The following is a 26,457-nucleotide window of genomic DNA, read 5'->3' on the forward strand; positions in this document are numbered from 1 at the left end:
AAGCCAGGAGATATTTTGTGAAATTAATGGCCTTCTTACTTTACTTCCTCAACTCTTCCCCCTCTCTGTTCTGTAAAATAAACTGGTATCCAGACCCCATAAGATTTTTTGGGGGGACGCTAGTCTGTCATCTTCTTGGTCTGCTGGCTTTCTGAATAAAGTCGCTATTCCTTGCCTGAACACCTTGTCTCCCTATTTACTGGCCTGTCGTGTGACGAGCAGAGTGAGCCTGGACTCGGTAACAGTCTCAGAGTGAATTAGGAAATTCCCTATGCTTCTACTGGAGTATATGGTATCTATATTCCAGAATATTTTCTGGGATGGTAATTGGTAGTGCAATGTTTGGTACATTTATCAGTGAAGTTATCTGGGTTTGAGGTTTTATTTGTGGGAAAGTTTGTATTGCATATTTAATTTTAATTTAAAATACATAGGTTATTTCTATTCAGCTTATTTATTTATTCTTGATTAAACACTAGTAGTTTGCATCTTTTAAGAAATTTGTCCATTTCATCTAAGCTGTAGAATATATTGGCATAAACTTGTTCATGATATTCTCTTATTCTTTTAATATCTATAGAACCTGTAGTGATGCCACTTCTCTCATTGCTGATATTAGTCATTTCTTCTCTCTCTCTTTTTTTCTGTATTTTTCTGATCAGTTTGGCTAGAGCTTTATCAAGTTAATTCAGTTTTTCAAAGAACGAGTTTTCGGGTTCATTGATTGTCTCTATTGTTTGTCTATGTTCTATTTCATTGATATCTATTCTAAAATAAGCCTACCTGCAGGTAGACCACTCACCACCATTTTTATTTTTCAGACATTTATCTGAAACTTTTCCAGTCACCAAGGTAAATGGTGACTAAGCAAGTGTCACCAGTTATAGTTTGGGTGTCCTGGACAGAGCCATCTGGACCCCTAACAAAGTTTATGCCCCTAGGATGGCTCTAGAATCCCTCACCAAATGGTCCTCAAGATCTAATCTGACACCAGTGAGTTTACCCATGAAGGTGTCTAGAAAACCTTCATAGTGTAGTTTGGTCCGATGCAACAAACATTTCCTTGTGTGCTTTCTCTGTATGAGGCATAGCATGGGTATTGTGGGGGGAGGGTACAAATATGAAGATATGTCCCCTGACCTCAAGGAGTGCTTGATAGAGTGTGAGACAGATACAGAGATTCCTGAAGGAGGGTACCAGGCCTACTGGGGCAATCCCACAGCAGACGTCTAAACAGAGGACTGTGGAAGCAGAGAGAAAAGAGAAAGCAGGCCCAGCAGACTGCTTCGCCCAAACATTGGGCGGGTAACCCTATTATGTGACGTTTCTAGAGAAAGCAATTTAAAATGGATGACAAACACATTCCATCAGTCCCTAGAATGGGAGGTGGGGTCGTCAATCTTATCTCAACATTTCTGAAGCCTCAGAGGGTTTGGAAACGGAATAAGACAAGCAGTAACATCAAGCATCGCAGAGACTCTTGTCGACCTCAAGTTCACTGCCAGTGAGGAGGTCAGTGGCAAGGTGCTTCAAATCTTTCCTTGGAATCTGGGGTGCCAATCACTTTCTGGGCAAAGAGTCTTTGGTACTCTGAAGATAAAATCCAAATTTTCCTTTGGGACAAATTTCAAAAATACCAGCTTTATTGAAACTTACCCTCTTTTTTTATCATTCTGAGTCCTTAGGTTCCAAGAGCATTGCTTAATAATTCTGTTTCTAAAAGGGCATTGCAGTGCAATGTCTCTGCTCATGGTAAAGATCAAAAGCTATCTCATCTGGAAAACATACTACTACCTGTTTCAGCAAATGCTTCTCATTCATTATCATCCTTATGAGTAATTCATTGGCAATGAGTATAATTTTTTTTTTTTTTACGAATGTCTAAATACACGCCCTCTCCTGAGGCAGGTTTTGTGCCTGTACTTATGCCGCTCCTGTTACATGAGCTTAGAATCCAGACAGCTGGATTGCTCTGGGCTGCAGTTAACAGATGGCTCCTGCGATTTTAACCGGCTTCCTTCCTCTTTGCATGTGTATGCTGCTGACATCTGGCTTTGCTGAGGCAGGCAAACTGCTGGTAGTACCCATGGATGGGAGTCACTGGTTTACCATGCGTCCGGTCGTGGAGAAACTTGCCCACAGAGGGCATGAGGTGGTCTTAGTCATACCAGAGGTGAGTTGGTACCTGGGAAGCTCATTCAATCTTACGGTAAAGACTTATTCCACGTCTTACACTCTGGAGAATTTGAATAGTGAGTTCCAGAAGTTCTCCGATTTTCACTGGAAAACTCAGCCACGCAGTTTACTTCATATGTTGATGAATCCGTCCAACAAAGCGTTCGACTACCTTTTTTCACATTGTAAGAGTTTGTTTGAGGACACAAAATTAGTAAAATACTTAAAAGAGAGTTCTTTTGATGCAGTGTTTTTAGATCCTTTTGATATGTGTGGCTTAATTGTAGCCAAATATCTTTCACTCCCATCTGTGGTCTTCACCAGGGGAGTCTTTTGCCATTATCTTGAAGAAAGCACTCAGTGTCCCATAGCTCTTTCTTACGTTCCTAGAGATTTCTCAGGGTTCTCTGATGTCATGACTTTCGGACAGAGACTGTGGAATCATATCCGGCACTTGGAGGAGCGTTTATTTTGCCACTATTTGTTCAAAAATGTTGTAGAAATTGCCTCTGAGGTTCTCCAGACACCTGTCACAGCATCTGATCTCTTCAGCCAAATATCAATTTGGTTGTTACGACGTGACTTTGTTTTGAACTATCCCAAACCTGTGATGCCCAACATGGTCTTCATCGGTGGAATCAACTGCTATGAGGGAAAGCCGTTGTCAAAGGTAAGTCACTTCTCCTTTAGCATATTAAGAATTAATCAGGCTTTGGACATTAAAAAAAAAAAAAAGATTCCTTACTAAACTGTGATTTGTCATTTATATCCTTTGCATTTGTAATTTCTCTCCGTTGAACAAACTGTTTTGTGCCAGTTAATTTAATTGTGCATCATCAAATTTTACAAAGCTGTCTTCTTTGATATGTATGTGTATACAATTGATGTAATTGTATATAATTTCCAGGCTGCATTTTTAAATCCTGTTTTAGGAAAAATACTGAAAAATACAGTAAGAAATGAAACTTCCCTTTTGTTAATCCAATGCCACCCCCTATAGGAAAATGCTTTTAGCCATTTTGTATGTATCTTTTCCAATTTTTCTGAAATTATTTAATATTATTTAATATAAGTGCATACATCTAATGTAAATTCTCACACCCACTTATTAAAATACAATCTAGTATCAGACTGGATATATTTTTCTTTACCTTGCTTTTTTTCACTTGCCAATAAATTGTGGACATCTACGGTCAGTACGTACAAATCTGTCACTCTTTTTAATGGTTGCATAAAATTCTTTACTTTGAATGTACCATACTTTATTCAACTAACCAATATTGATAGATATTGATAGCTTTTCCCATTTTTTCTTTTATAAGCAAGATTGTACTAACATTCTTAATTTCTTTACCTTCATATATTTCTATGTTTCTATGTTCTTATCTCTGTAAGCTAGAGTCCTTAGGAGTAGTGTTGCTGGGTCAAATAGTATGTACATACTACATTTTAATGAATTCAACAAATTGCTTTCAAAATATTGAACAACCTGACACTTTGGTCAAAAGTATACAAGAGCTCTGTTTTTCTATACCCCCTCCACCTCCAGAAGTTGTCAAAGTTTAAAATTTTTAGCAAAATAATTCTACATAGCTGCATCAATTTTTGTTTCCTATTTTCTTAGATATACTGGCCATTTGTATTTCCTCTTTTGTGAGTTATGTATTCACATTCTCTAATCATTTTTATAGCTAATTATTATGTCTCTTGAGTATTAGGAATATTAATACCTAGTTTTTTATATGTGCTGCAAATATTTTTTTCCTTGGCTGTCTTTCATCTTTCCTCATATGAGACTTTCATTTTTGGGTAGTCAAACTGGTTGACTTTTCCTTTAATGGTTTCTGGATTTCAGCTTGTTTAGATCTTTCCAAGTCTGACATATATAAGCATTTTTTTCTATATTATGTCTTAATGTTTTAATTCCACCAATGTTAATAGTTTTATTTCTTACAATAAGAACTTTGCATGGTATAAGGATCTAACTTCATTATTTTTCCTAAATGGGTAGCCCATTATCCCAACATCATTTAATAAAAAATCCTCCTTCATTCATTGAATTGAATTGCATCATTATCATATTTTAAATTCCCATATTTATTTGCATCTGCTTTTGTACTTCCAGTCTTTCTCCACTGATTTATTTATCTATTCATGTGCCAGGACCATATATTGATTATAGTAGCTTTGTAGTAAGTTTTAATACCTGGTAGGGCATGCCCCATACTCATGATTCTTTTTTTCCCAAGTTTTCTTAGTGATTCTTATAATTTATTCTCCTTCACAAAATTGAAAATTGTTTTATCTAGTCCAAAATATAAAAATAAACCATTAGGGTTCTGTTAATATTATGTAAAATGTTTTTACTCATTTGAGAAAGGTGAGATTGACTGGCTATTACTATTAGGGAAAGGAGCCACATTGTTAGGATCAGTAATGGTGCGGATAGGGAGTCCGAAAGGAATATTAATGAGAAATTAAGGCTATTGTCATTGAATTAAGAAGAAGTAAGCTTGTGAGACTAATTAGCAGACTATGGGTTGTGGAGTTAATTCAGATTGTGTTGCTTTTTGATAGTCAAGTTAGGGGTATTAGTATAATTGTGGGGATAATAAATTTTAACATTGGAGGAGGTTAAGGTTTTGTATGTTAATCGGTGCCATAGGTATTTGATACTATTACTAATAAGGCTAATCTGCGAGCTGCTTTGCAGGCTGTGAACACCAGCAAGATGATTGGTATTATGCTGGCTAAGGTGAAGTGTGAATTTAGGATTGTTAGGGTCTCCAGGATGAATAGTGATAATATTATGCCTTCTAGACATAGTAGTGAGGATATTAGGTGGGATAGATATATTAGTAATCCTATAAGGGATATAGTGAAAGCTATAATAATATTTATACACACTAAAGACACTTGGTAATTATGAGTTTAGTCATAATCTAATGAGTCAAAATAATTTGTTTTGTTTTAAACTAAATACAGTTTAGTTCAGTCCACTCCAGTCCTTTTTGAGTTCCCTGTAGGCCAGGCTAATTGCCAATAATGAGATTAAAAGTAAAACCATGGTGAGTATTGTTTTTAGATTACTTGTTTGAGTTACTCAGAGGAGGGGCAGTAGGAGGGCAATTTCTAGGTGGAAAAGGAGGAATGTGATCGCTACTAGGAAAAATTTTATGGAAAAAGGCAGGTGGGCGGATCCTATAAGGTCAAATCCTCATTCATAAGAGCTTGTTTTCTCTGCGTACATGTTTAGCTGGGGGAGTCAGAAGGCGATGAGTACAAGCAATGAGGCCAGTGCAGTATGTGTTAATAGGGTCAGTATTAAGTTTATTATTCTTTTTCGGGGTGTACCGAAACTAACTGATTACAAGTCAGTTGCACCAATTAATACTATAAGAATTATGAGCCTCATCAATCGATACGAAAAGGAATAGTCATAAAACATCTACAAAATGTCAGTATCAAGCAGCAGCTTCAAAGCCGAAGTGGTGGTTGGATGTGAAGTGAAATTTTAATTGGTGCAGGAAACAAACAATAAGGAAGGTGGACCCAATGATTATGTGCAGTCTGTGGAATCCTGTGGCTATGAAGAAAGTTGACCCATATACCCCATCTGAGATCGTAAATGGGGCTTTGTAATACTCTGAGGCTTGTAGGGGTGTGAAATAGACGCCAAGGGCAATTGTAATAAAGAGGGCTTGGAGTATGTGCTTGAGATTTCCTTCCATAAGGCTGTGGTGGGCCCAGGTGATAGACACCCAGAGGCTAATAGCACGGAAGTGTTGAGAAGCGGCACCTCTAGGGGTTTTGGAGGGCGAATGCCTGTTGGCGCCCAGCACCCGCCTAATTTAGGGGGGTAGGGGCGAGGCTTGCGTGATAGAAGGCTCAAAAGAAGCCGGTAAAAAAGAGGACTTCTGAGACGATAAATAAGATTATTCCGTATCAAAGTCCCTTTTGGACGACTGGTGTGTGATGGCCTTGGAAGGTGCTTTTTCGAATAACATCTCGTCATCACTGATATATTGTTAGAGTGTTGGTTAGTAGGCCTAATATTAGAATTATTGAGTTAAGTGGAATCACATGATTAGGCCCGACGTTATGAGGAGGGTTGAAAGGGCTCCTGTAAGGGGTCAAGGACTGGGGTTTACTATGTGGTACGCGTGGGTCTGGTGGGTCATTATGTGTTGTCATGCAGATATAGGCTTACTAAGAGGGTAAATACACAGGCTGGAATTATAGCAACTGCAAATTCGAGGATAGTGAGTAGGGAGAGAACAACGAATGTAATGAAAGGCGTGATGGTGTTGATGCTTATTAGCACTAAGATTGGTCCTCCGATTAGATGTATTAATACATGACCTGCTGTAATATTTATTGGCTGTAAATCGCACATCTAGTGTACCGGCTGGATAAACAGGCTGATAGTTCGATAATCACTAGCACAGGGATGAGGGGGGTGGGTGTGCCTTGTGCTAAGAAGTGGGCCAAAAATGCTTTTGTTTTGTTATGGAAACCTGTAATCATGGTGCCGGCTCATAGGGGAATGGCTGTTCCACATTTATTGAGAGCTGCAAGGTGTGTGTAAACGGGTGGGGTAGTAGTCCCAGAAGGTTGGTTGACCCAATAAATAGAATGAGAGACATCTTTTTGCTATGCTTTTCCTATTCAGAATATAATACTTCTCTTTACTTATTCAGATCTTGTTTTAAGTCTACCAATGAAAATTTGCATTTTTCTTTGTATGTCTTTTATTTTTTCTTATTAAAATTTATTCCTAGGCATTTTATTACTTTGGAAACTATTGTGAACAGAGTATATTTTCATTTCCATTTTGAAGTGGAAATTAAAGTATAGCTTTGCTTTTTGCACATTTATCTTAATCTAGCCATACTACTAATTAACTCTTAGTAGTTTGTAAGCTTTTTTAGGTATACAATATTGTCTGCAAATAATAACCTCCCATATTCATACCTCTTATTTTGTTTCACTGAAACATATACCTTCAAAACATTATTGAGTCATTAGTTCAATAACAATTATTCAATAGTTTATGAATAATGTTGAATAGTTGGTCCAGACAGTTTGAATTGGAGTTCAATCACTTGCAATTGAAAAGGTATTTTCAAATACAGGAGTAATATTCCTGGCAAATGCAGAGTCTCTAAATCCAGATGAAATGCTTATCTCAGCCTATTATTTTATTAGGGAAGTCCTATTTATTTTTATCTATTGATCTGGCTGCTTATAAGGCTCAGTACATTTTATAATATAGTCCTATTCTCTCACATATTGGGGGTCTTACTTTCCCCTTTGAACTAAGGAGAGGTTACAGACAGATTATGTACTCAGTGAATATATGTTATGGACACTCTGCTTATGTAACTCCTACTACTTAGAGCATGAATCAAGTCTGGCTAGGACAGCATTTTATAAGGGCCTCTGTTCACCTTGCCTTGCCCACTGGGGACCCCTGGATCCTCACATAACTGAGGAAGTTTCACCCAGACTGGGTACACACACACACACACACACACACACACACACACACACACACACATATGATAATGTTGGATTTATTTAGCATGACTGAATGCAAGAAAACGAGACTCAAAATATTGGTTGGGCTGTAGAATGTACAGACTTGTATAAAGCACCCCATTTTTATGAGGAAATTTTTTTGGAATAAAAATAATTAAACACTTACCATCATACATGTGCTAAAAGTGAATTTAAGTGTTTTTGGAGCAGAGAACATATTATTTTGTTTGTGTAAATTCGAGATGTTATATCAGGCAAACTTTATGTAAAGGGCCAGAAAGTAAATCTTTTAGATTTTTCATGCCAGTAAATACCCCAGCTCTGACACTTAGCAGCGACATCACCTTGGGTAAGAACCACTGTTTCTAAATAGGTTAAATAGGGATAAAATAGTAGCACCACACACAGCTCTTTTCCAGATCAGAAACGATAATGCATGTAGAGTGCCAGGTGTGTGGCAGAGAATCAGTGACAGCTGTAACTGCCATAACTGCGTGGTGCTAGGTATTTCCCAGTACGATTATCTCCAACCTTCACAATATTAACAGTAACGATGAGATCAGGCTCTTTTCAAAACAACATGATCAGATGTCAATATTCTCCTCTTGTTGTGAGCCTCCTATGAATTATTTAACCCTCAGATGGATAGAGTCCCCTTAGGGGGAGTTTAGAAATTAAATATAACAAAAGCCAACATGGGTTGACATTGTTATTAGCCCCATTTTGCAGATAATGAAACTGAGGCACAGAGAGGTTGAGTGAGTTGCCCATGGTCACAGCTCTGGTAAGTGGGGAAGGCAGGATTCCAATGCAGACATTCTTTTTTAAAAAAATTACAACATAATTCACCCTTTTAAAATATACAATCAATGGTCTTTAGTATATTCAAAGATATGAATAGTCATCATCATTGTCTAATTCTAGGTCACTTCCTCACTCCAAAAGGACACCCCATGTCCCTTGGCAGTCACTCCCCCTCTTCTCCAGCCCCTGGCAACCACTAATCTATTTTTTGTCTCTGTGGATTTGCCTTTTCCGGATACAGTAAGTCCCCTACATTCAAACGAGCTCCTTTCTGAGAGCGCATTCATAAGTCCAAATTGTTCATAAGTCCAACATAGTTAGCCTAGGTACCCAACTAACACAATCAGCTATATAGTACTGTACTGTAATAGGTTTATAATACTTTTCACACAAATAATACATAAAAAACAAACACAAAAAATAAAGAAAATATTTTAATCTTATATAGTACCTTGAAATTACAGTAGTACAGTACAACAGCTGGCATCCAGGGGCTGGCATCGAGTGAACAGGCAAGAAGAGTTACTGACTGGAAGAGGGAGAGGAGGTGGGAGATGGTAGAGCTGAAGGGTCGTCAGCAATAGGAGATGGAGGGCCAGATGCAATTTCACTCACTCACATCCTGGGTTTATAAAGATACTGTACTACTGTACTTTATACAGTACCGTACAGTAAAGTACACAAAAGCACAACCACTTGTAGAGGATACATGCATGTGACAACATACGCCAGACACATGAACTAACTTACGTGATTGGACATGCAAATGCACATTCTCATCTTTGAAAGTTCGCAACTTGAAGGTTCGTATGTAGGGAACTTACTGTATTTCAGAAGAATGGAATCATACAATACATGGGTCTTTGTGACTGGCTTCTTTCATTTACTTTTCAGGGTTCATTCGTTTTGTAGAATGTATTGGTATTTCACTCCTTTTTATGGCTGAATAATATTCCTTTGTATGGGTATACATATCTATTCATCTGTTCATCAGTTGATGGACATTTGGGCTGTTTTCACTGTTTTAGCTATTATGACTAATGCTGCTATGAGCATTCATGTACAAGGAGTCCAGACATAGAGCTTTCAGAGGCCAAGGGCCTAACCTTTCCCCTAACTGCCTACCTGTGCAGACTGGAAACTCTTGGGAAGCACCCTGCCTGTGACCTTTGCAGAAGTTATATGCAGTGAAATTTGCCCAGGGTGGGCTTGACTAACATCTCATGGTCTCTGATCTCTCAGTGGACATGCCATTTGTTGGCTTTGTGGTGCTACAGAATAACATGCAGTTGGCTTTTTTTGTTATTTAGCATAAAAAGTCCTTCATTGAACAGATATCTATTTAAAAAAAATTTTATTGGAGTAGTTGATTTACAATGTTGTGTTACTTTCTGCTGTACAGCAAAATGAATCAGTTATACATATACATATATCCACTCTTTTTTAGATTCCTTTCCAATATAGGTCATTACAGAGTCTTGGGTAGAGTCCCCTGTGCTATATAGTAGGTTCTTATTAGTTACCTATTTTATATACAGTGAAGTGGATATGTCAATCCCACTCTCCCAATTTATCCCTGCCCCCTTTCCCCCTCCCCGGTAACCATAAGATTGTTTTCTACATCTGTGACTCTATTTTTGTTTTATAAATAAGTTCATTTGTACCATTTTTTTAGATTCCACATATAAGCAATATCATATGATATTTGTCCTCCTCTGTCTGACTTACTTCACTTAGTATGACAATGTCTAGGTCCATCCATGTTGCTGCAAATGGCATTATTTCATTCTTTTTTTTATGGCTGAGTGATATTCCATTGTACATACGTACCATATCTTCTTTATCCATTCCTCTGTTGGTGAACATTAGGTTGCTTCCATGACCTGGCTATTGTAAATAATGCTGCAATGAACATTGGGATGCATGTATCTTTTCAAATTATGGTTTTCTTCAGATATATGCCCAAGAGTGGGATTGCTGGATCATATGGTAGCTCTATTTTTAGTTTCTTAAGGAACTTCCATACTGTTCTCCATAGTAGCTGTTACCACTTTACATTCCCACCAACAGTGTAGAAAGGGTTCCCTTTTCTCCACACCCTCTCCAGCATTTATTGTTTGTAGATTTTTTTTTTCTACATCTTTATTGGAGTATAATTGCTTTACAATGGTGTGTTAGTTTCTGCTGTACAACAAAGTGAGTCAGCTATATGTATACATATATCCCCATATCCCCTCCCTCTTGAGCCTCCCTCCCACCCTCCCTATCCCACCCCTCTAGGTCGTCACAAAGCATCAAGCTGTCCTATGCAGCAGCTTCCCACTAGCCATACACTTGGTGGTGTATACATGTCAGTGCTACTCTCTCACTTCATCCCAGCTTCCCCTTCCCCCACTGTGTCCTCAAGTTCCTTCTCTATGTCTGCGTCTTTATTCCTGCCCTGCCACTAGGTTCATCAGTACCGTTTTTTAGATTCCATATATATGTGTTACCATACGGTATTTGTTTTTCTCTTTCTGACTTACTTCACTCTGTATGACAGACTCTAGGTCCATCCACTTCACTACAAATAACTCAGTTTCATTTCTTTTCATGGCTGAGTAATATTCCATTGTATATATGTGCCACATCTTCTTTATCCATTCATCTGTCAATGGACACTTAGTTTGCTTCCATGTCCTGACTATTGTAAGTAGAGCTGCAATGAACATTGTGGTACATGACTCTTTTTGAATTACGGTTTTCTCAGGGTATATGCCCAGTGGGGGGATTGCTGGGTCATATGGTAGCTCTATTTTTAGTTTTTTATGCAACCTCCATACTGTTCTCCATAGTGGCTGTATCAGTTTACATTCCCACCAACAGTGCAAGAGGGTTCCGTTTTCTCCACATCCTCTCCAGCATTTGTTTGTATATTTTTTGATGATGGCCATTCTGACCGGTGTGAGGTGAATTTAATTAATTAATTACTTAATTTTTAAAATTTATTTTATTTATTTATTTTTGGCTGTGTTGGGTCTTCGTTGCTGCATGCGGGCTTTCTCTAGTTGTGGAAAGAGAGGGCTACTCTTCGTTATGGTGCGCGGGCTTCTCATTGCGGTGGCTTCTCTTGTTGTGGAGCATGGGCTCTAGGCGCATGGCCTTCAGTAGTTGTGGCATGTGGGCTCACTAGTTGTGTTTCACGGGCCCCAGAGCACAGGTCCAGCAGTTGTGGTGCACGGGCTTAGTTGCTCCGCGGCATGTGGGATCTTCCGGGATCAGGGATTGAACCCGTGTTCCCTGCATTGGCAGGCGGATTCTCAACCACTGAGCCACCAGGGAAGCCCGAGGTGAATTTTAAATGTCAATAAGTATTAAAAATTTACTCTCCCTCCAGCAATGTATAAGTATACCCTTTTCTTCAAATTCTTGCTCACACTTATCTTCAGACTTTAGGTTTTTGCCAATCCAATAGGTGAAAAATATCTCAAGGTTATCTTAATTTGCATTTCCCTCATTAACTGTTTATCTTTAAAAAAGAAATCAAGTTGTTTGACCAGTGAAGAAGAGAGCTGGAGCTGACCTCCCTCAATGAATATAACTGATGCAACCTCTGAGTATATTAGCTCTTCGGGTAACCCCACCATATTCTTGACTCAGTGAATTTGTTGGAAGGCTTTTCATTGCTTGCAATTTTACTGGCTCAATTACTGGGAAAATCTCAGGGTATACTGATGACACCAGGACCCATTTTTCACCTTTAATTCTTGTATCTGCTTCTGATGATATCCTTCTGGGTATCATGATACCCAAGCACCTGGGGCTCTAGCCAGAGTCCTTTTCCCAGGATTCCTAGTAAAGTTCTTCTGCCTCACTGGGTCTCGTTAAGTGACATGTCCATCTCTGCACTAATCACTGTGGGATGAGATGTGCTAATCGGTTGAGGCCTAGGTCACATGTTCTATCCCAGAGCAGCTCCCGTGGAGCCTCACCTGAAGTCCAGGGGAGGTTGCTGGGATGAGTCACTTCCTAATTACTTTCCACACTGGACAAATTAAAGATGTTTACAATTTAGATGTCAGGTTTTTCATTGCTAGTTTATCTTATAAATCTATTATCATATAGATTTCTCTGTGTCCTAATCTGAGTTTATTTTAAGAAAATGTGGGTGGGTACTAAATAGGAATATCCCCAGGAAAGCATGATCTGTCAACTTTTAAGGCAATCATTTTGGGGCTTATAAGCATTTTGTATTTGAAGTCTTTGATCTTTGTTCTCTTTCAGGTATTTTTTTTCCCTATTGTGATACTCGTAGATATTTTTAAATTTAAACTTGAAATTTAACAAATTCCCAAGCAAGTGAAAGAAATACTATTAGCTATGGGTATTTTTCTTTCTCTCTCTCTCTTTTTTTTTAAGGGCAGCCGTCTCCTTTTTAAATTTTTATTATTATTTTTTGGCTGCACCACGCGGCATGTGGGATCTTATTTCCCTGACCAGGAGTCAAACCCAAGCCCCCTGCAGTGGAAGCGCAGTCTTAACCACTGGACCTCCAGGGAAGTCCGGTATTTTTCTATTAATGTTTCTTAGAATATATAGGTCTTTCCATGGTAGATTTTGGTCTTTATCAGCTCTGGAAAGTTTTATTCTTTTACCATTGCATTGTATCTTTTCAATTTATCCTATTTTTAAAACAATTAATGCTATTCAGGTATTATTTACATATAATAAAATGCACCATTTTAACTGTACATTTCTGAGTTATAATTTTATATACCCATGTAACTGTCACCACAGTCAAGATATGGGACACTTCCATCACTCCAATAACTGGCCTTGTGTTCTATCCCAGTCAACTAACACCTTCCCTAGACCTTAGGCAACCACTGATCTGGTATCTGTCACTGAGATTAGAATAATCTTTTCTAGAGTTTCATCTGAATGGAATTATACAAATATGAATGGAAAAAAGCTGCTATGAATATTTGACTACATGTGTTTATGTGAGTAAATTGTTTTGTATTTCTTGGGTAAATACTTAGAAGCAGGATTGCTGGGTCGTATGGTAGGTGTATGTAAACTTTATAAGAAACAGCCAAACTGCTTTTTAAAGTAATTGTACTAAAAATTAAAAATTAAAAATTAAAATAAAGTAATTGTACTATTTTACATTCCTGCCTCTACATTCTTGCTGACACTTGCTATTATCAGTTTTTTATATCTTAACCACTCTTGTGGCTGCATAGTAGAATTTCATTGTGGCTTTAATTTTCATTTCTTTCTTTCCTTCCTTCCTTCTTTTTTGGTCACACTGCGTGGCTTGTGGTATCTCAGTTCCCGGACCAGGGATTGAACCTGGGCCACAGCAATGAAAGCGCCGAATCCTAACCACTAGGCCACCAAGGGACTCCCTAATTTGCATTTCTTTATGACTGCTGATGATGAACATCTTTCCATGTGCTTACTGATCACATGCATATCTTTAAAAAGAAAAGTGTCCCTTCAAATCTTCTGCTCATTTTTATTGGGATAGTTGTCTTCTTATTTTTGAGCTGTAAGGGTTCCTTATATGTTCTGGATACAAGTCCTTTGTCAGATACATGTTTTGCTGATATTGTCTCCTGGTGTGTGGTTTATATTACATTTTTAAAATAATGTCTTTCAAAGAGCAAAAGTTTTAAATTTTGATAAAGTCCGACTAATCAATTTTTTAATAGTTTGTACTTTTTGTGTCCTAAGAAATCTTTGCCTACCCTAAGGTATGAAGATTTGGTCCTGTTTTCTTCAAAAAGTTTAAATAGTTTTAGTTTTTCTGTTTAGGTTTATGAGAGTGGCAGTGGGGAATACCATCTCTCAGGGGTCAGGCTCGAGAGATGTCGTTTTCTGTTTCTGGCCTTTTTTGGGGTGACCTCACCCACACCCCTGGCTTCAATCACCACCATATCCTGATGGTTCCAAGTCCATCTGTGTAATCCAGGCCCCTCCTCTGCTCCAGATCCGTGAAGCCAACTAGCTTGGACATATCCTCCTGGTGTTTCACAGGCACAAGGAACACAGGCTCCTCCGTCCCCACAGCCCTGCTTCTCCCCAGGGCCCGCATCTCTGTGAAGGTACCACCATTCTCCCAGGGGTCCAGCTTTCCCCAGGGGCTCCAAGTACAAGTGCAAGTACAGATCAGATAACACCAACGTCAAAGTAAAATGCCACTGCATTAATCTAGAATGGGAGAGAGCCCTTTAATGGGACAAGAACAGTCTCACTCCTCTGCAGGTGTGTTCCTGTCCTCACCCCAATACTCACAGATATTTTAATTGGTTTGGGGGAATAGCTCAGGGGCTGAAATATTTCACACATAGCTGAGATCCCCTTTCTAGTGCCCAGTCTACGCACAACGTCCAGATCCAGACCATCCTCCCCCGGGCAGTGCAGGATGCCCTCTGCAGCCCTGCCTTCTCTGGACCCATCCTTCCTGCGCTGTCCTCTGTGAGCGCCCCCTAGCAGATGCTTCCTGTACTGCCTCTCACATCTGTTCTGTCTCCAGTGCTTCTGTAACGTTGATTCAGCCCCTCACCTCACACAATCAGCCTCTGAATATGACACCTGGGGTCCAGGTTGACCCCTCTGAACTATTCCCTACTTCTTTGCAAAAGGGACTTTTAAAAAACACAGACTTGGCCAGGCCACAACAACTTTAATTGTTGCCCGGGACTTAGGGATGAATCTCAAGCCCCCAGCTTGTGGTCGCCAGTTGTAGGTTGAATTGTGGCCCCCTCGAAAAAGATACGTTGTAATCCTAACCCTTAGCACCTCAGAATACGAGCTTATTTGGACACAGTGTGTTTACAGAGGTAGTCAGGTTGAATGAGGTCATTTGGGTTGTCCTTAATCCAATATGACCAGTGTCCTTATGAAAAGAGATTTAGCCACAGAGACAGACATGCACAGAAAGAAGATAATGTAAAGACACCTAGGGGGGGCTTCCCTGGTGGCGCAGTGGTTGAGAGTCCGCCTGCCAATGCAGGGGACATGGGTTTGCGCCCCGGTCTGGGAGGATCCCACATGCTGCGGAGTGGCTGGGCCCGTGAGCCATGGCTGCTGGGCCTGCGCCTCCGGAACCTGTGCTCTGCAGCGGGAGAGGCCACAACAGTGAGAGGCCTGCATACCGCAAAAAAAAATAAAAATAAAAAAATAAAGACACCTGGGGGAAGATGGGAAGAGTGATGCACCTATAAGCCAAGGAAGACCAAGGTTGCAGGCAAACACCAGAAGCTGGAAGAGGCAAGGAAAGATTCTCCTTCAGAGCCTTCAGAGGGACCGTGGCCTTGCTGACACCTTGATTTGGACCGTGCCCTCAGAATGTGAGACAATAAATTTCTGTTGTTCTAAGTCACCCAGTTTTGGGCACTTCGTTACAGCAGCCCTAGAGGTGAATACAGCCCTCTCCGTTTTCAGCCTCCTGCTTCCTGCGCTTGTATGCTTCATGAGTTTCCCAAGGTGTACAGTTCTCTTACTGTTAGGAATGCTACCTGCCATGTCCATGCCTCTGTGCAGGTGGGGCCAATCAAAGCACCAAATATGACTTGCCCTCTTGCAAAAAGCCATAAAAATTGGTGTTGGGAAAGGCAGTCTCATGCATGCAGTGTTTTGGCCCTCACTTGGTGGCATAAGAATGGGCCTTGGCTTAGAACTCTTCCTTACCAAGAGCCTATGCCGGGCTTATCACCTTGTGTGGGAGTATCTTTCCCTGTTTCAGTTTCAATGACTGTGTGACGAAAGAAACGGAAGAACAGCTCCAGGGCTAACAGCACATTTTGGCTTCTGCAAGAAACTTGCTTGCTTGCTTGGGGGCGGGAAGAACCGGGTTCCTGATTGGCTGATTCAAAATTAAACAGCTCCCTCCCGCCTTGGGGACTTCCCGCCCTGTGAAGGGTATAAAAGCCTCGCCCGACGGTTAGTCGGGGTCTCACTCACTTCTCTCTGAGTGGGACCCTGTCTGGACAGTTTGTGTAAGCTTCTATACTTGTATAAATCCTTTGCTAATCTTTCTACTTGGTGTTGGTGATTCTCGGGTGTCCTTGGTTGGGACATGGGTCGCATTTACAGGGGAACTCGACTCCAGGCGTGTGGCTCCCGGACCGCAACATTTGGGGGCTCGTCCGGGATCGGACAGTGGAGGTTAAAGACCTGAAACAGGGTCCCTCCCTGTCTTTGGACTACTCGAAGTGGAGGTTAAAGATCTGAAACAGGGTCCCTCCTCCGAAGCCACCGCCTGCTCCTTCCTCGGGTAAGTTTGCGACCCTTGGCTTGCCGGCAAGAAACTAGGAGACTCCATTAAGGCTTGTCGGACGCGACGTTAAGCCTGGAGTCAGGAGGAGTCCCGGGACGCCGCGATTCCTCCTTGGGAATTCAAAGTCGGTTTCGATATTCTTTGGTCCCGACTTTGAACTGGGATTGTGTCAAAACTTGTTGTTCTCCCCTTCTGTCTTTTGTCACTCGTGTGTGTGCTCTTGCATTTGCTTGGACACTTTGGCTTTGTGCTTGTGCTAAAACCTTTAGCTCAACAGAAATTTAACAATGGGACAAGGTATGTTCCGGATGCAGACCCCCCCTGAGCCTAGTTCTGGACCACTTCAGAGACTTCCACCAGCTCGCCAGGGGATTCGGGGCCTCTGTATCCCCGGAAACCCTCCGCACCTTTTGTGAATTGGAATGGCCGACATTTGAGGCGGGATGGCCATCCGAAGGTACGTTCTCTATTCCGGTTATAGCTGCGGTGGAAGATATTGTCTTTAAGGTACATGATTATCAGATTGTGTATATTGAGTGTTGGCGGGGTCTCGTGGAGACACCACCTGACTGGCTGAAGCCCTGGTCGCCCCCGCCGGGAGCTACCAACAGAAAGGAAACAAGATCTAAAGATAACATGTGCCGCCAAGATGGCGGACGGGAAAAAACCTAATGTTAAAAGCTCTAAGTCCCCGCCCCCTCCTCTTGTACGGGAGGGAGAGGAAGAAGAAACCCCTCCTCCCGAGGCGTCTGCTCCTCCCCCTCTCTATGTCCCTCCCGAGGCGGATACCGGCCCCGAAGACGACATCCTCCCAGGTCGGCCCAGGAGACCGCATACCCGGTCTAGAGATCACTTGACTGAACCGCGGTCCACTGCTCTGCCTCTGCGGCAACAAGCACCTAGACCAGGGGAGGCACAGCCTTTTCTTACTTACGCCCCATTCTCCGCGACTCATTTATATAATTGGAAATTACAAAATCCTCCATTTTCTGAGAAACCACAAGCGTTAATATTACTGTTAGAAACTATATTTGTAACTCATCAGCCGACCTGGGATGATTGTCAGCAATTGTTACAGGTTTTGTTTACCACGGAAGAAAGAAAAAAATCATGTGGAGGGCCCGTAAACAGGTACTTGGTCCAGATGGACGGCCCACTGATAACCGCAACCTAATTAAAACCGTGCTCCCTAGTACCCGACCGGAATGGAATCCGAACACGGAGGAGGGACGAGGGGCTTTAGCCCGTTTTCGCCAGGCTCTGTTAACAGGACTTCGGGCAGCAGCACGAAGGCCAACTAATATGTCCAAGGTTACAGAGGTGACCCAGGGAGCCACAGAGTCTCCAGCCGCCTTCCTGGAAAGGCTGATGGAGACTTAATAGGCTATGGACCCCCATAAACCCTGAGGCACACACACAAAAAAACAGGCAGGCGGGCAATTAACTTGGCCTTTGTGACACAGTCGGCCCCAGATATCCGAAGGAAATTACAAAAATTAGATGGTTTTAAAGGGAAGAACTTATAAGCTGAAAAGAGACAGTTAAGGCAGGTATTAAAAGAAAAAGTATTCTCAGTCACTAGGCAATGTGTGACTTGTACACAAGTAAATGTGTGACTTGTACACAAGTAAACCAAGGGGCCAACTCACAACACCAGGAGCTGCCTCTGTATTGAGGCAACGAGGCAGGCTGCTTTTGGGAAATGGACTTTAGCCTGATAGAAATTTTAAAAGAGGCCTTCTCCCCTAAGCTAAGTATTAAACAAAGGGAAAACCTTTGAGATACAAATGTCCTATCTGGTCTTCTAAAAAACCCTTATCTCTGCCATCTTTTTAAATGCAAATTTAAAAAAAGAGGGTAAAGTAACTTAACACTTGACTTGTCAAGGATAAATAGAAATCCCAAGTGTCTTTTCTATAAGCACTAGTAAAAAGGATTTAGCCATCTAGATTGGTGACCTTGATTTGTTCCATCTGCCAGAAGCCCAATTTGAATCCAACCCCTTGTAACTGATAGATTTTATGTTGTACCTGACTCAGGACTGAAATTTTGGAATGGGAACAATGAGACCTCTGTGTTTGTATTTTCATACGTATCTATATGTGTGTTGTAGATGTATGGTATTGCCAAAAATTAATTCATAGAAGAGCTCTACTTAATTGGCTTATAAAAAAATCAAACACTTACATAAATACTCAGAAGTAAAAAATAATCTGGCCAGAATGAATTTCGGGTTCATGTCATCTGAAAAATATTCAGTACTAAACTGATATCTGGTATTAAAGGCGGCTTAAACTTGTTGGTTTAATATAGACATGTCTTTAGAGTCATCAATGTTGAGTATAATACTTTTGTTGTACCTAAGTTTACTAAAGGTCAAATAAAACCTTATTCCATCTGTTATAAATCTGTCAACAAAAAAAAGTAACTCAATGTAAAAAAAAAAACTTTTAAGGAAGGTAAGATGTATGTTTTCAGTAAAAGAAGGTGGGACGAATGAAAAAAAAATACTGAAAACAGTAATACATGATCAGGATTTTCTAAGATTGGACTGAATTTAGTTGGGTAAATGGATTTTATTAGGAATGGGCTAAAACAAGACTGGATTTAGTTTCTTCCCCCAAAGTATTCTTAAAATGCTGCTTTTGACAACAGACTGTGTGAGTTTCTTTGCATTTAAGTGATCTGTATTTGCTTTTGAGATCTTTTGTAACTTTGGTTAAAAAATAAGTATTGTCTCATAGTGACCAACTGTTTTAAAACTTTTTGACAAACTTCCCAAATATCAAATTTTAATTGTTTCCTTTGATTTCCAGTTAACTTTATGATACTTTAGAGGTCCCCTGAGGTATCGTAAAGAAAAATATTTAACTAAGATTACTTGGTATGTTAAACGTAATCATTCATAATTCTGGTTATTGTAACCAAGTTTCTTTATTGATTCCAAGAATTTGGACTGGATACAAAAGAAAAAGGGGGGGTATTAGATAACGAGAAGGAAGGAAAGATATGGATTACAGGGGGCCACTGGGACTCAACGCTGTTTTTGGACCACAGACAGGAAGGTCGACTTGGGCAAACAAACAGTCACCCACTCCTTCCTGGTCATGCCCGACTGCCCCTATGAAGGCAAGACAAAGATCACCGAATTTTTATTCCTGAGAACCTAGGCCTGATGTTGATACGACGCTTGCATGAGGGAACGCATCTGGGATCTACAAAATTACATGAACTGTTAAAAACTCGTTTTCGAATTCCATAACCAGTTTCCCGAAGTAACCTTATTACAATATGTGGATGATTTACTTGTGGCTGGAAAAACTGTGCGGGATTGTCTAACAGGAACAAAAGGCCTAATAAGGTTACTACAGGACTTAGGCTATAAACTCTCAATTAAAAAGGCTCAGATTTGTCAAGAACAAGTAAACTATTTAGGGTATATCCTAAAAGGAGGACAGAGATGGCTAGGAAAGCCACGCACTCAGGCCATCCTAACCTTACCAACCCCTACCACAAGAAAGGAATTGAGAGAATTCTTGGGAATGGCGGGCTATTGCCGGCTCTGGATACCCAGATTTGCAGAGCTGGCCAAGCCTCTATACGATGCCCTGAAGGGCGTTAACCAGAATGGCCCCGAAGCCACCAAGATTAACTGGACTGAGACACAAGGGAAGGCCTTCCAGGACATTAAAAGGGCTCTTACCTCACCTTCTGCTCTGGCACTCCCCAACCCTGATATGAACGAACCGGGGTGGCAAGGGGAGTACTAACTCAGAAACTTGGGCCCTGGCGAAGGCCGATAGCCTATCTCTCTAAACAACTGGACCCAGTAGCCTCCGGGTGGCCCTCATGCGTCAGACAAATTGCAGCCACTGCCCTGCTGAACCTCGGCACTGGAAACCTTTTGTACAAAAACTGAAAATAAAATTTCTGGAACCCACATTGCCACCTGGAGACTTAGTCTGGGTAAAGAAGCATAACCCCCAGACATCGGAGACTAGGTGGACTGGACCTCATCTGATTGTGTTGAGTACCCCGACTGCTGTTAAAGTCGACGGTGTCCGGACTTGGATTCATCATAGCAGAATAAAGAGAGACTACACCACAGAGGACGTGGACACTAACAGACGGATTGACTGGGCAAACTTTAGCCCAAAACGAAACATACCTCCTGAATACGGAAGACCAGGAATCAAGGATTTGATTAGTTCCTAGAAAAAGGGGGGAATGTGACGAAAGAAACGGAAGAACAGCTTCAGGGCTAACAGCACATTTTGGCTTCTGTAAGAAACTTGCTTGCTTGCTTGGGGCGGGAAGAACCGGGTTCCTGATTGGCTGATTCAAAATTAAACAGCTCCCTCCCGCCTTGGGGACTTCCCGCCCTGTGAAGGGTATAAAAGCCTCGCCCAGCTGTTAGTCGGGGTCTCACTCACTTCTCTCCGAGTGGGACCCTGTCCGGACAGTTTGTGTAAGCTTCTATACTTGTACTTGTATAAATTCTTTGCTAATCTTTCTGCTTGGTGTTGGTGATTCTCGGGTGTCCTTGGTTGGGACATGGGTCGCATTTACCGGGGAACTCGACTCCAGGCGTGTGGCTCCCGGACCGCAACAACTGCTCTTTTGTCTTTGTTTGAAGCACTTGCATCTTATGGCACTTGGCCAGCCCTACTGTTATATCTGTCCTCCTCGGAGAGGGGATGGGGTCTTTCCACTGCGGCACAGGGGGGATGCATGTAGGCAAATTGCCTTGCATCAGGCATCAGGGGAGACAGAGTGGCCATGGAAGACTGATGCCCACTGTTGGAGCTGAACTTTCTCTGTGTCTTCTCTACATAAGTAAAGTGTTGTCCCATCCAGTGCGTGACTGCACCGTGTTCTTCCTGGCAACTCAGATACCGACATGCAGTGGGGAGAGGTGTTTGTACTTCTATTCCCAGTGGCTGGCATAGTGATGATTTTTGCTATTCTCCATGTAGTTGGTGTCCTGCTCTGGGATTGGTGACCAGTGCCCGGTAATCTGCTTGACAGATACGATAGGATATAAGCTGGGAGTAGAGGTCAGAAACTGAGCCTTGGGGAAAACCTGCAGTTATGTGGCTGGGACAGAAAAAGAGAGCATAGATGTGGCTGTTGGAGGGGAAATAAGAGAACCAGGACCATGGACACACAGCTTCCAAGGATGGTGCAGGGTTGCCAAGGAAACACACCACAGCTTGGTGGAGACATTAGGGGCTTGTCAAGTCCACTGCCCCAGGGTGATGCCAGCTCCCTGGGGGTGATGGGCTGACTGAGGTGCTGGCTACTTTCTGGCCACATGGGCACAAATGGGTTGTGGTTAGTCTCCCTGTTGAGAGGTAGGAGCTGGTGCATCGGGTGAGGGCAGAGTTGGAGAGGTGGGTGCTATGATGAGCGGGGAAACTCTCCTCTGGCTCTTGGCCACCCTGGGGCTCCCATGCCATCTGCTGTCTGCTTCATCCCTTTCAACCTCCACTGCTTTGGCTTGCTCTCCAGTGCCTTCAGATAGCCTTTCAAAAAGAAATATTTCCCGGGAATTCCCTGGTGGTCCAATGGTTAGGACCTGGAGCTCCCACGGCTGGGGCAGAGTTTGATCCCCAGTCAATCCCACAAGCCATGTGGCAGGGGCAAAAAAAAAATTTCCTAAGGGATTATAATCATTATGTGTGGGAGCATTGGACTGATAGGAGCTACTCCTACTGGAAGCCAGAAATGCTTCTAGGTGAATTTAAAATATATATATATTTTTGGTCATATTACAAATCCCAGGAAGATTTTGCTTGGCCTGCCATTACATCTATAGCTTAAATGGGGGTAAAATCAAGAGTGTTGCAATGTTAAATCTTCCCACGCAGGATGTTGTATGCCTCTTCATTTATTTTATTCTAGTCTAGATTGATATCTCGAACTGGAGCAGAGAAAACACCACCACCCTTTCCAATCCCCGAAGTGCACTGTGTATCCTTACTTGGCTTATAGCATCTGTAGTAGGTCGAGTGGCAAACACACGGCAGCTGATCACAGTGAGGAAAGCCAGAATGTTGCCCTGGATACTCACTGACAGGTGTCCATTGCAATTAGAGCCAGACCAGTAACAGGGGCTACTGAGTTCTTAGCAGAATGAAGGGGATACAACTCTCCTAACTTGCTGCTTCTGCCACCAGATAGGGTGTCGCTAGATTCACTGGTGGCTGGAAACCCAAACAGCAGCTTCTCTTGCTAACAACACTGACAGCAGCTGCAGCAGCAAAAGCAAACTTGAAGTCCCACCCTCTCGGCGGCCCTGCTCCCTTCCCTAGCATAGCCTTATACCCTGAAAGTGGCACATGAGCAGCCTTGATCCTACACTCAAGAAATTCTGCATGGCTGTTTGTGGAAATGAATGGGGGACAGAAATGATAGGATTTAACCTGGGAGTAGAGGACAGAAACTGAGCCTTGGGGAAAACATGCAGTTATGTGGCTGGGACAGAAAGAGGATCCAGAAAGAGGGAGCATAGATGTTGCCATTGGAGGGGAAATAAGAGAAGCAGGACCCTGGACTCAGCCTCCAAGGATGGTTAAAGCCAACGCTCCCTGCACAATGGCAGCTGGTATGACACAGGAGGTGTCTTGGTGTACACGTGTCACTCAGTGGTGGATCCCTAATGGGGATAACTTTCTCCGAAAGGGAAGCCTCAGCCTGGCCAGTCCTGAGGCCTGGGACAGGATGTCACTATGGCAGAAGCCATGGATGCAGAAGAGCGTGCTCAGTGAGAGAGCTCGGCAGCCCAAGGAGCCCTCCCGCACCATCCCCAGGGCAGACGGGACACGGAGATGTCAGTATCTTGCTGAGCACGTGTGGGCATCAGTCTATGTAGCAGGGCTGGACTCATGGGCCCCACCTCAGAAGGTCCCACAAATTATGGAGCCCCTCTGTTCTGGAGGAATCTGTCCTCATCAGGACTTAGGACTATAAATGACCTTGGAGCAGAATCTGAACATAAACTATAAGTTGTAACAAAGGCCCAGATTAATGTACACCCCAGTCCCTAAACAGAGTAGCAGAAGACTGGAGCCTCCAGCATCAGAAGAGGAATTCAGAGAGCCTGCTCCGAGGCCAGGGGATGGCGCTCTCTGACTCCACTCTGTCATTGCTAAGGGTTGCCTTGTCCATTGACGCCTTAGATAACAGCAACCCCTATTCCATGAGGTAGATACAGAATTCTCAACCAACCCTTCCGCTGTCCTTCCTCCGGAATCCCTCCAGATATTTCCATAGCTGACAGCCACTTCAGTAGACTCTGCCCTGAAGGTTGCAAGAGGTGTCCCCATGTGGAACGGGAACAAAACGGACAGCCGGCATCCCCTCCCCGCTGAGAGAAAGCCGTCTTGGCAATGTTATATATTTTCCTGGATGTGCTCTGTGTTCACCCATGATTGGGGGGAAGAGTTGAAAGAGTTATCAAATAAGGTCACATCCAGCAGAGAGGTTCTGGCTGGGACTAGGGCATAGGTGACCCCACAGAGCTCAGTCACAGCCCCATGGAACATGGTTAACAGAGAAATAGGAGGTGATCAAAGGGAATGTGCAGGCACAGCCTTGCTTTGGGCATTGGATGAAAAACAAGAGAGTGAACTAGAATGCTCCCCAGAGGGAGCAGCAGAGTCAGATGAGTTTTTCCAAGATAAGGGGGAGTGGTCTTTCCCTGGGTGAAAGCAGAGGTGATGAAACACAGGGATAGACTTATTCTGTAATGATTAATGTAATGAGGGAGCACTGCCTTCCAATTACATGCCATTTTGCTTAAGTGGCCTGCTGATAAGATAAAACAAATGCAGGCGGCACAGCCTGAACGGAAAGTCAGCTGCTTTTGGCTTCTGCAGAGATGTCCCTGGGACTGCAGCTTCCCTGGCAGTTTCTCCCTGGCCTCTTGCTCTGCCTGTGCGTCGGGCCATGGGCCGAGGCTGGGAAGGTGCTGGTGGTCCCCATGGAGGGCAGCCACTGGCTCAGCATGCGGGAGGCCGTGCGGGGGCTCCATGCCAGAGGCCACCAAGCAGTGGTCCTTTCTCCTGAGGTGACTATGCACGTCAAGGCAGAGGACTTTTTCACCATGAAAACCTATGCTGTTCCATACACCCAGGATGAATTTGATTACATCGTGATGGACAAGATTCATCTGTTTTTTGAAAGAATACATTTTCTAACACTGTTTTTGGAAACTATGGCCTTTTTGAAAAATGTGTCTTTGGTCTTTCAAAGGTCTTGTGAGGAACTATTGTATAACAAGGACCTGATCAGGCACCTGAATGCCAGTTCCTTTGATGTGGTTTTAACGGACCCCGTTTACCCCTGCGGAGCGGTGCTGGCTAAGTACCTGTCGATTCCGGCTGTGTTTTTTTTGCGTTCCATTCCATGTAACTTAGATACTGAGGGCACAGCGTGCCCAAACCCTTTTTCGTATGTTCCTAGGTTACTAACAATGAATTCAGACCACATGACATTCTTCCAAAGGGTCAAGAACATGCTCTACCCTTTGAGCTTCAAGTGCATTTGCCAACTTCCTTTCACTCCTTATGCACGTATGGCCTCTGACCTTCTTCACAGAGAGGTGTCGCTGGTGGATATTTTTGGCTCTGCATCCATTTGGCTGTTCAGAGGAGACTTTGTGATGGACTACCCCCGGCCATTCATGCCCAACATGGTCTTCATTGGGGGTATCAACTGTGCCAACAGGAAACCATTATCTCGGGTCTGTATTGGTGCTTTTATTCAATCAATGTTCCAAGTGGAGCACATTGTTTTAAAAAACAGCTTACTTCCAGGTGCTTATTTATCTACTGATCTTTTTAAAGGTTTCCACCGGGCTTCCCTGGTGGCGCAGTGGTTGAGAGTCCACCTGCCGATGCGGGGAACGCAGGTTCGTGCCCCGGTCTGGGAGGATCCCACATGCCGCGGAGCGGCTGGGCCCGTGAGCCATGGCCGCTGAGCCTGCGCGTCCGGAGCCTGTGCTCCGTAACGGGAGAGGCCACAGCAGGGAGAGGCCCGCGTACCGCAAAAAAAAAAAATTTCCTCCTCTCATTCTCCTTCTGACAGTCTTTGGTGAGATAAATTGTTAAAGTGCCTCCAGTAGTGCAGTAAATGTTTGCGATGGTCTTTGAGAGGAATGAAAGGAAGGGGTGAGGGTCCATAATAGGATTGACAAGCAATGGTGTGATTCAACCGTGATCAGCCTTTAGTAAAGGCATGTTCGTAACAGTTGTGCAATTTTCTCCAGCTGAGTAGGAGCAGAGAACTTGAGCTGTGAAACCATCCATCAGGGGTTTTTGCTTGAGGGTGTTCAAGAAGGATGAAAGGACTGGCAAATTACATTTGTTTAAAAAATTCTTTTAAACACTTCTTTTTTTTTTTTACAAGCCTGGCTTTGTTTGTTGTTGTTGTTGTTTTTTAATTTAATTAATTAATTTGTTTATTTTTGGCTGCATTGGGTCTTTGTTGCTGCGCACGGGCTTTCTCTAGTTGCAGCAAGTGGGGGCTACTCTTTGTTGCGGAGCACGGGCTTCTCATTGTGGTGGCTTCACTTGTTGCGGAGCACGGGCTCTAGGTGCGTGGGTTTCAGTAGTTGTGGCACCTGGGCTCAGTAGTTGTGGCTCACGGGCTCTAGAGCGCAGGCTCAG

General features: G+C 42.6%; 2 protein-coding genes across 2 annotated transcripts; both read left to right on the forward strand.

Annotated features, from left to right (window-relative positions):
* The first annotated feature begins 1,990 nt into the window (after window positions 1-1,990).
* Window positions 1,991-14,997, forward strand: LOC103071045 (UDP-glucuronosyltransferase 1-10). Its single transcript, XM_007445736.1, has 2 exons — window positions 1,991-2,845; window positions 14,899-14,997. The coding sequence occupies exons 1-2, from the start codon at window positions 1,991-1,993 to the stop codon at window positions 14,995-14,997; spliced, it is 954 nt and encodes a 317-aa protein (XP_007445798.1).
* A 9,654-nt stretch (window positions 14,998-24,651) lies between these two features.
* On the forward strand, window positions 24,652-25,605 carry LOC103071327 (UDP-glucuronosyltransferase 1-3-like; the record flags this gene model as incomplete). Its single annotated transcript, XM_007445737.1, has 1 exon — window positions 24,652-25,605. A coding segment is annotated over exon 1 (937 nt), but the record flags the coding sequence as incomplete, so codon positions are not given.
* Between the last annotated feature and the right edge of the window lie 852 nt (window positions 25,606-26,457).

Source organism: Lipotes vexillifer, unplaced genomic scaffold (assembly GCF_000442215.2).
Source record: "Lipotes vexillifer unplaced genomic scaffold, Lipotes_vexillifer_v1.1 scaffold1492, whole genome shotgun sequence".
Taxonomy (NCBI): domain Eukaryota; kingdom Metazoa; phylum Chordata; class Mammalia; order Artiodactyla; family Lipotidae; genus Lipotes; species Lipotes vexillifer.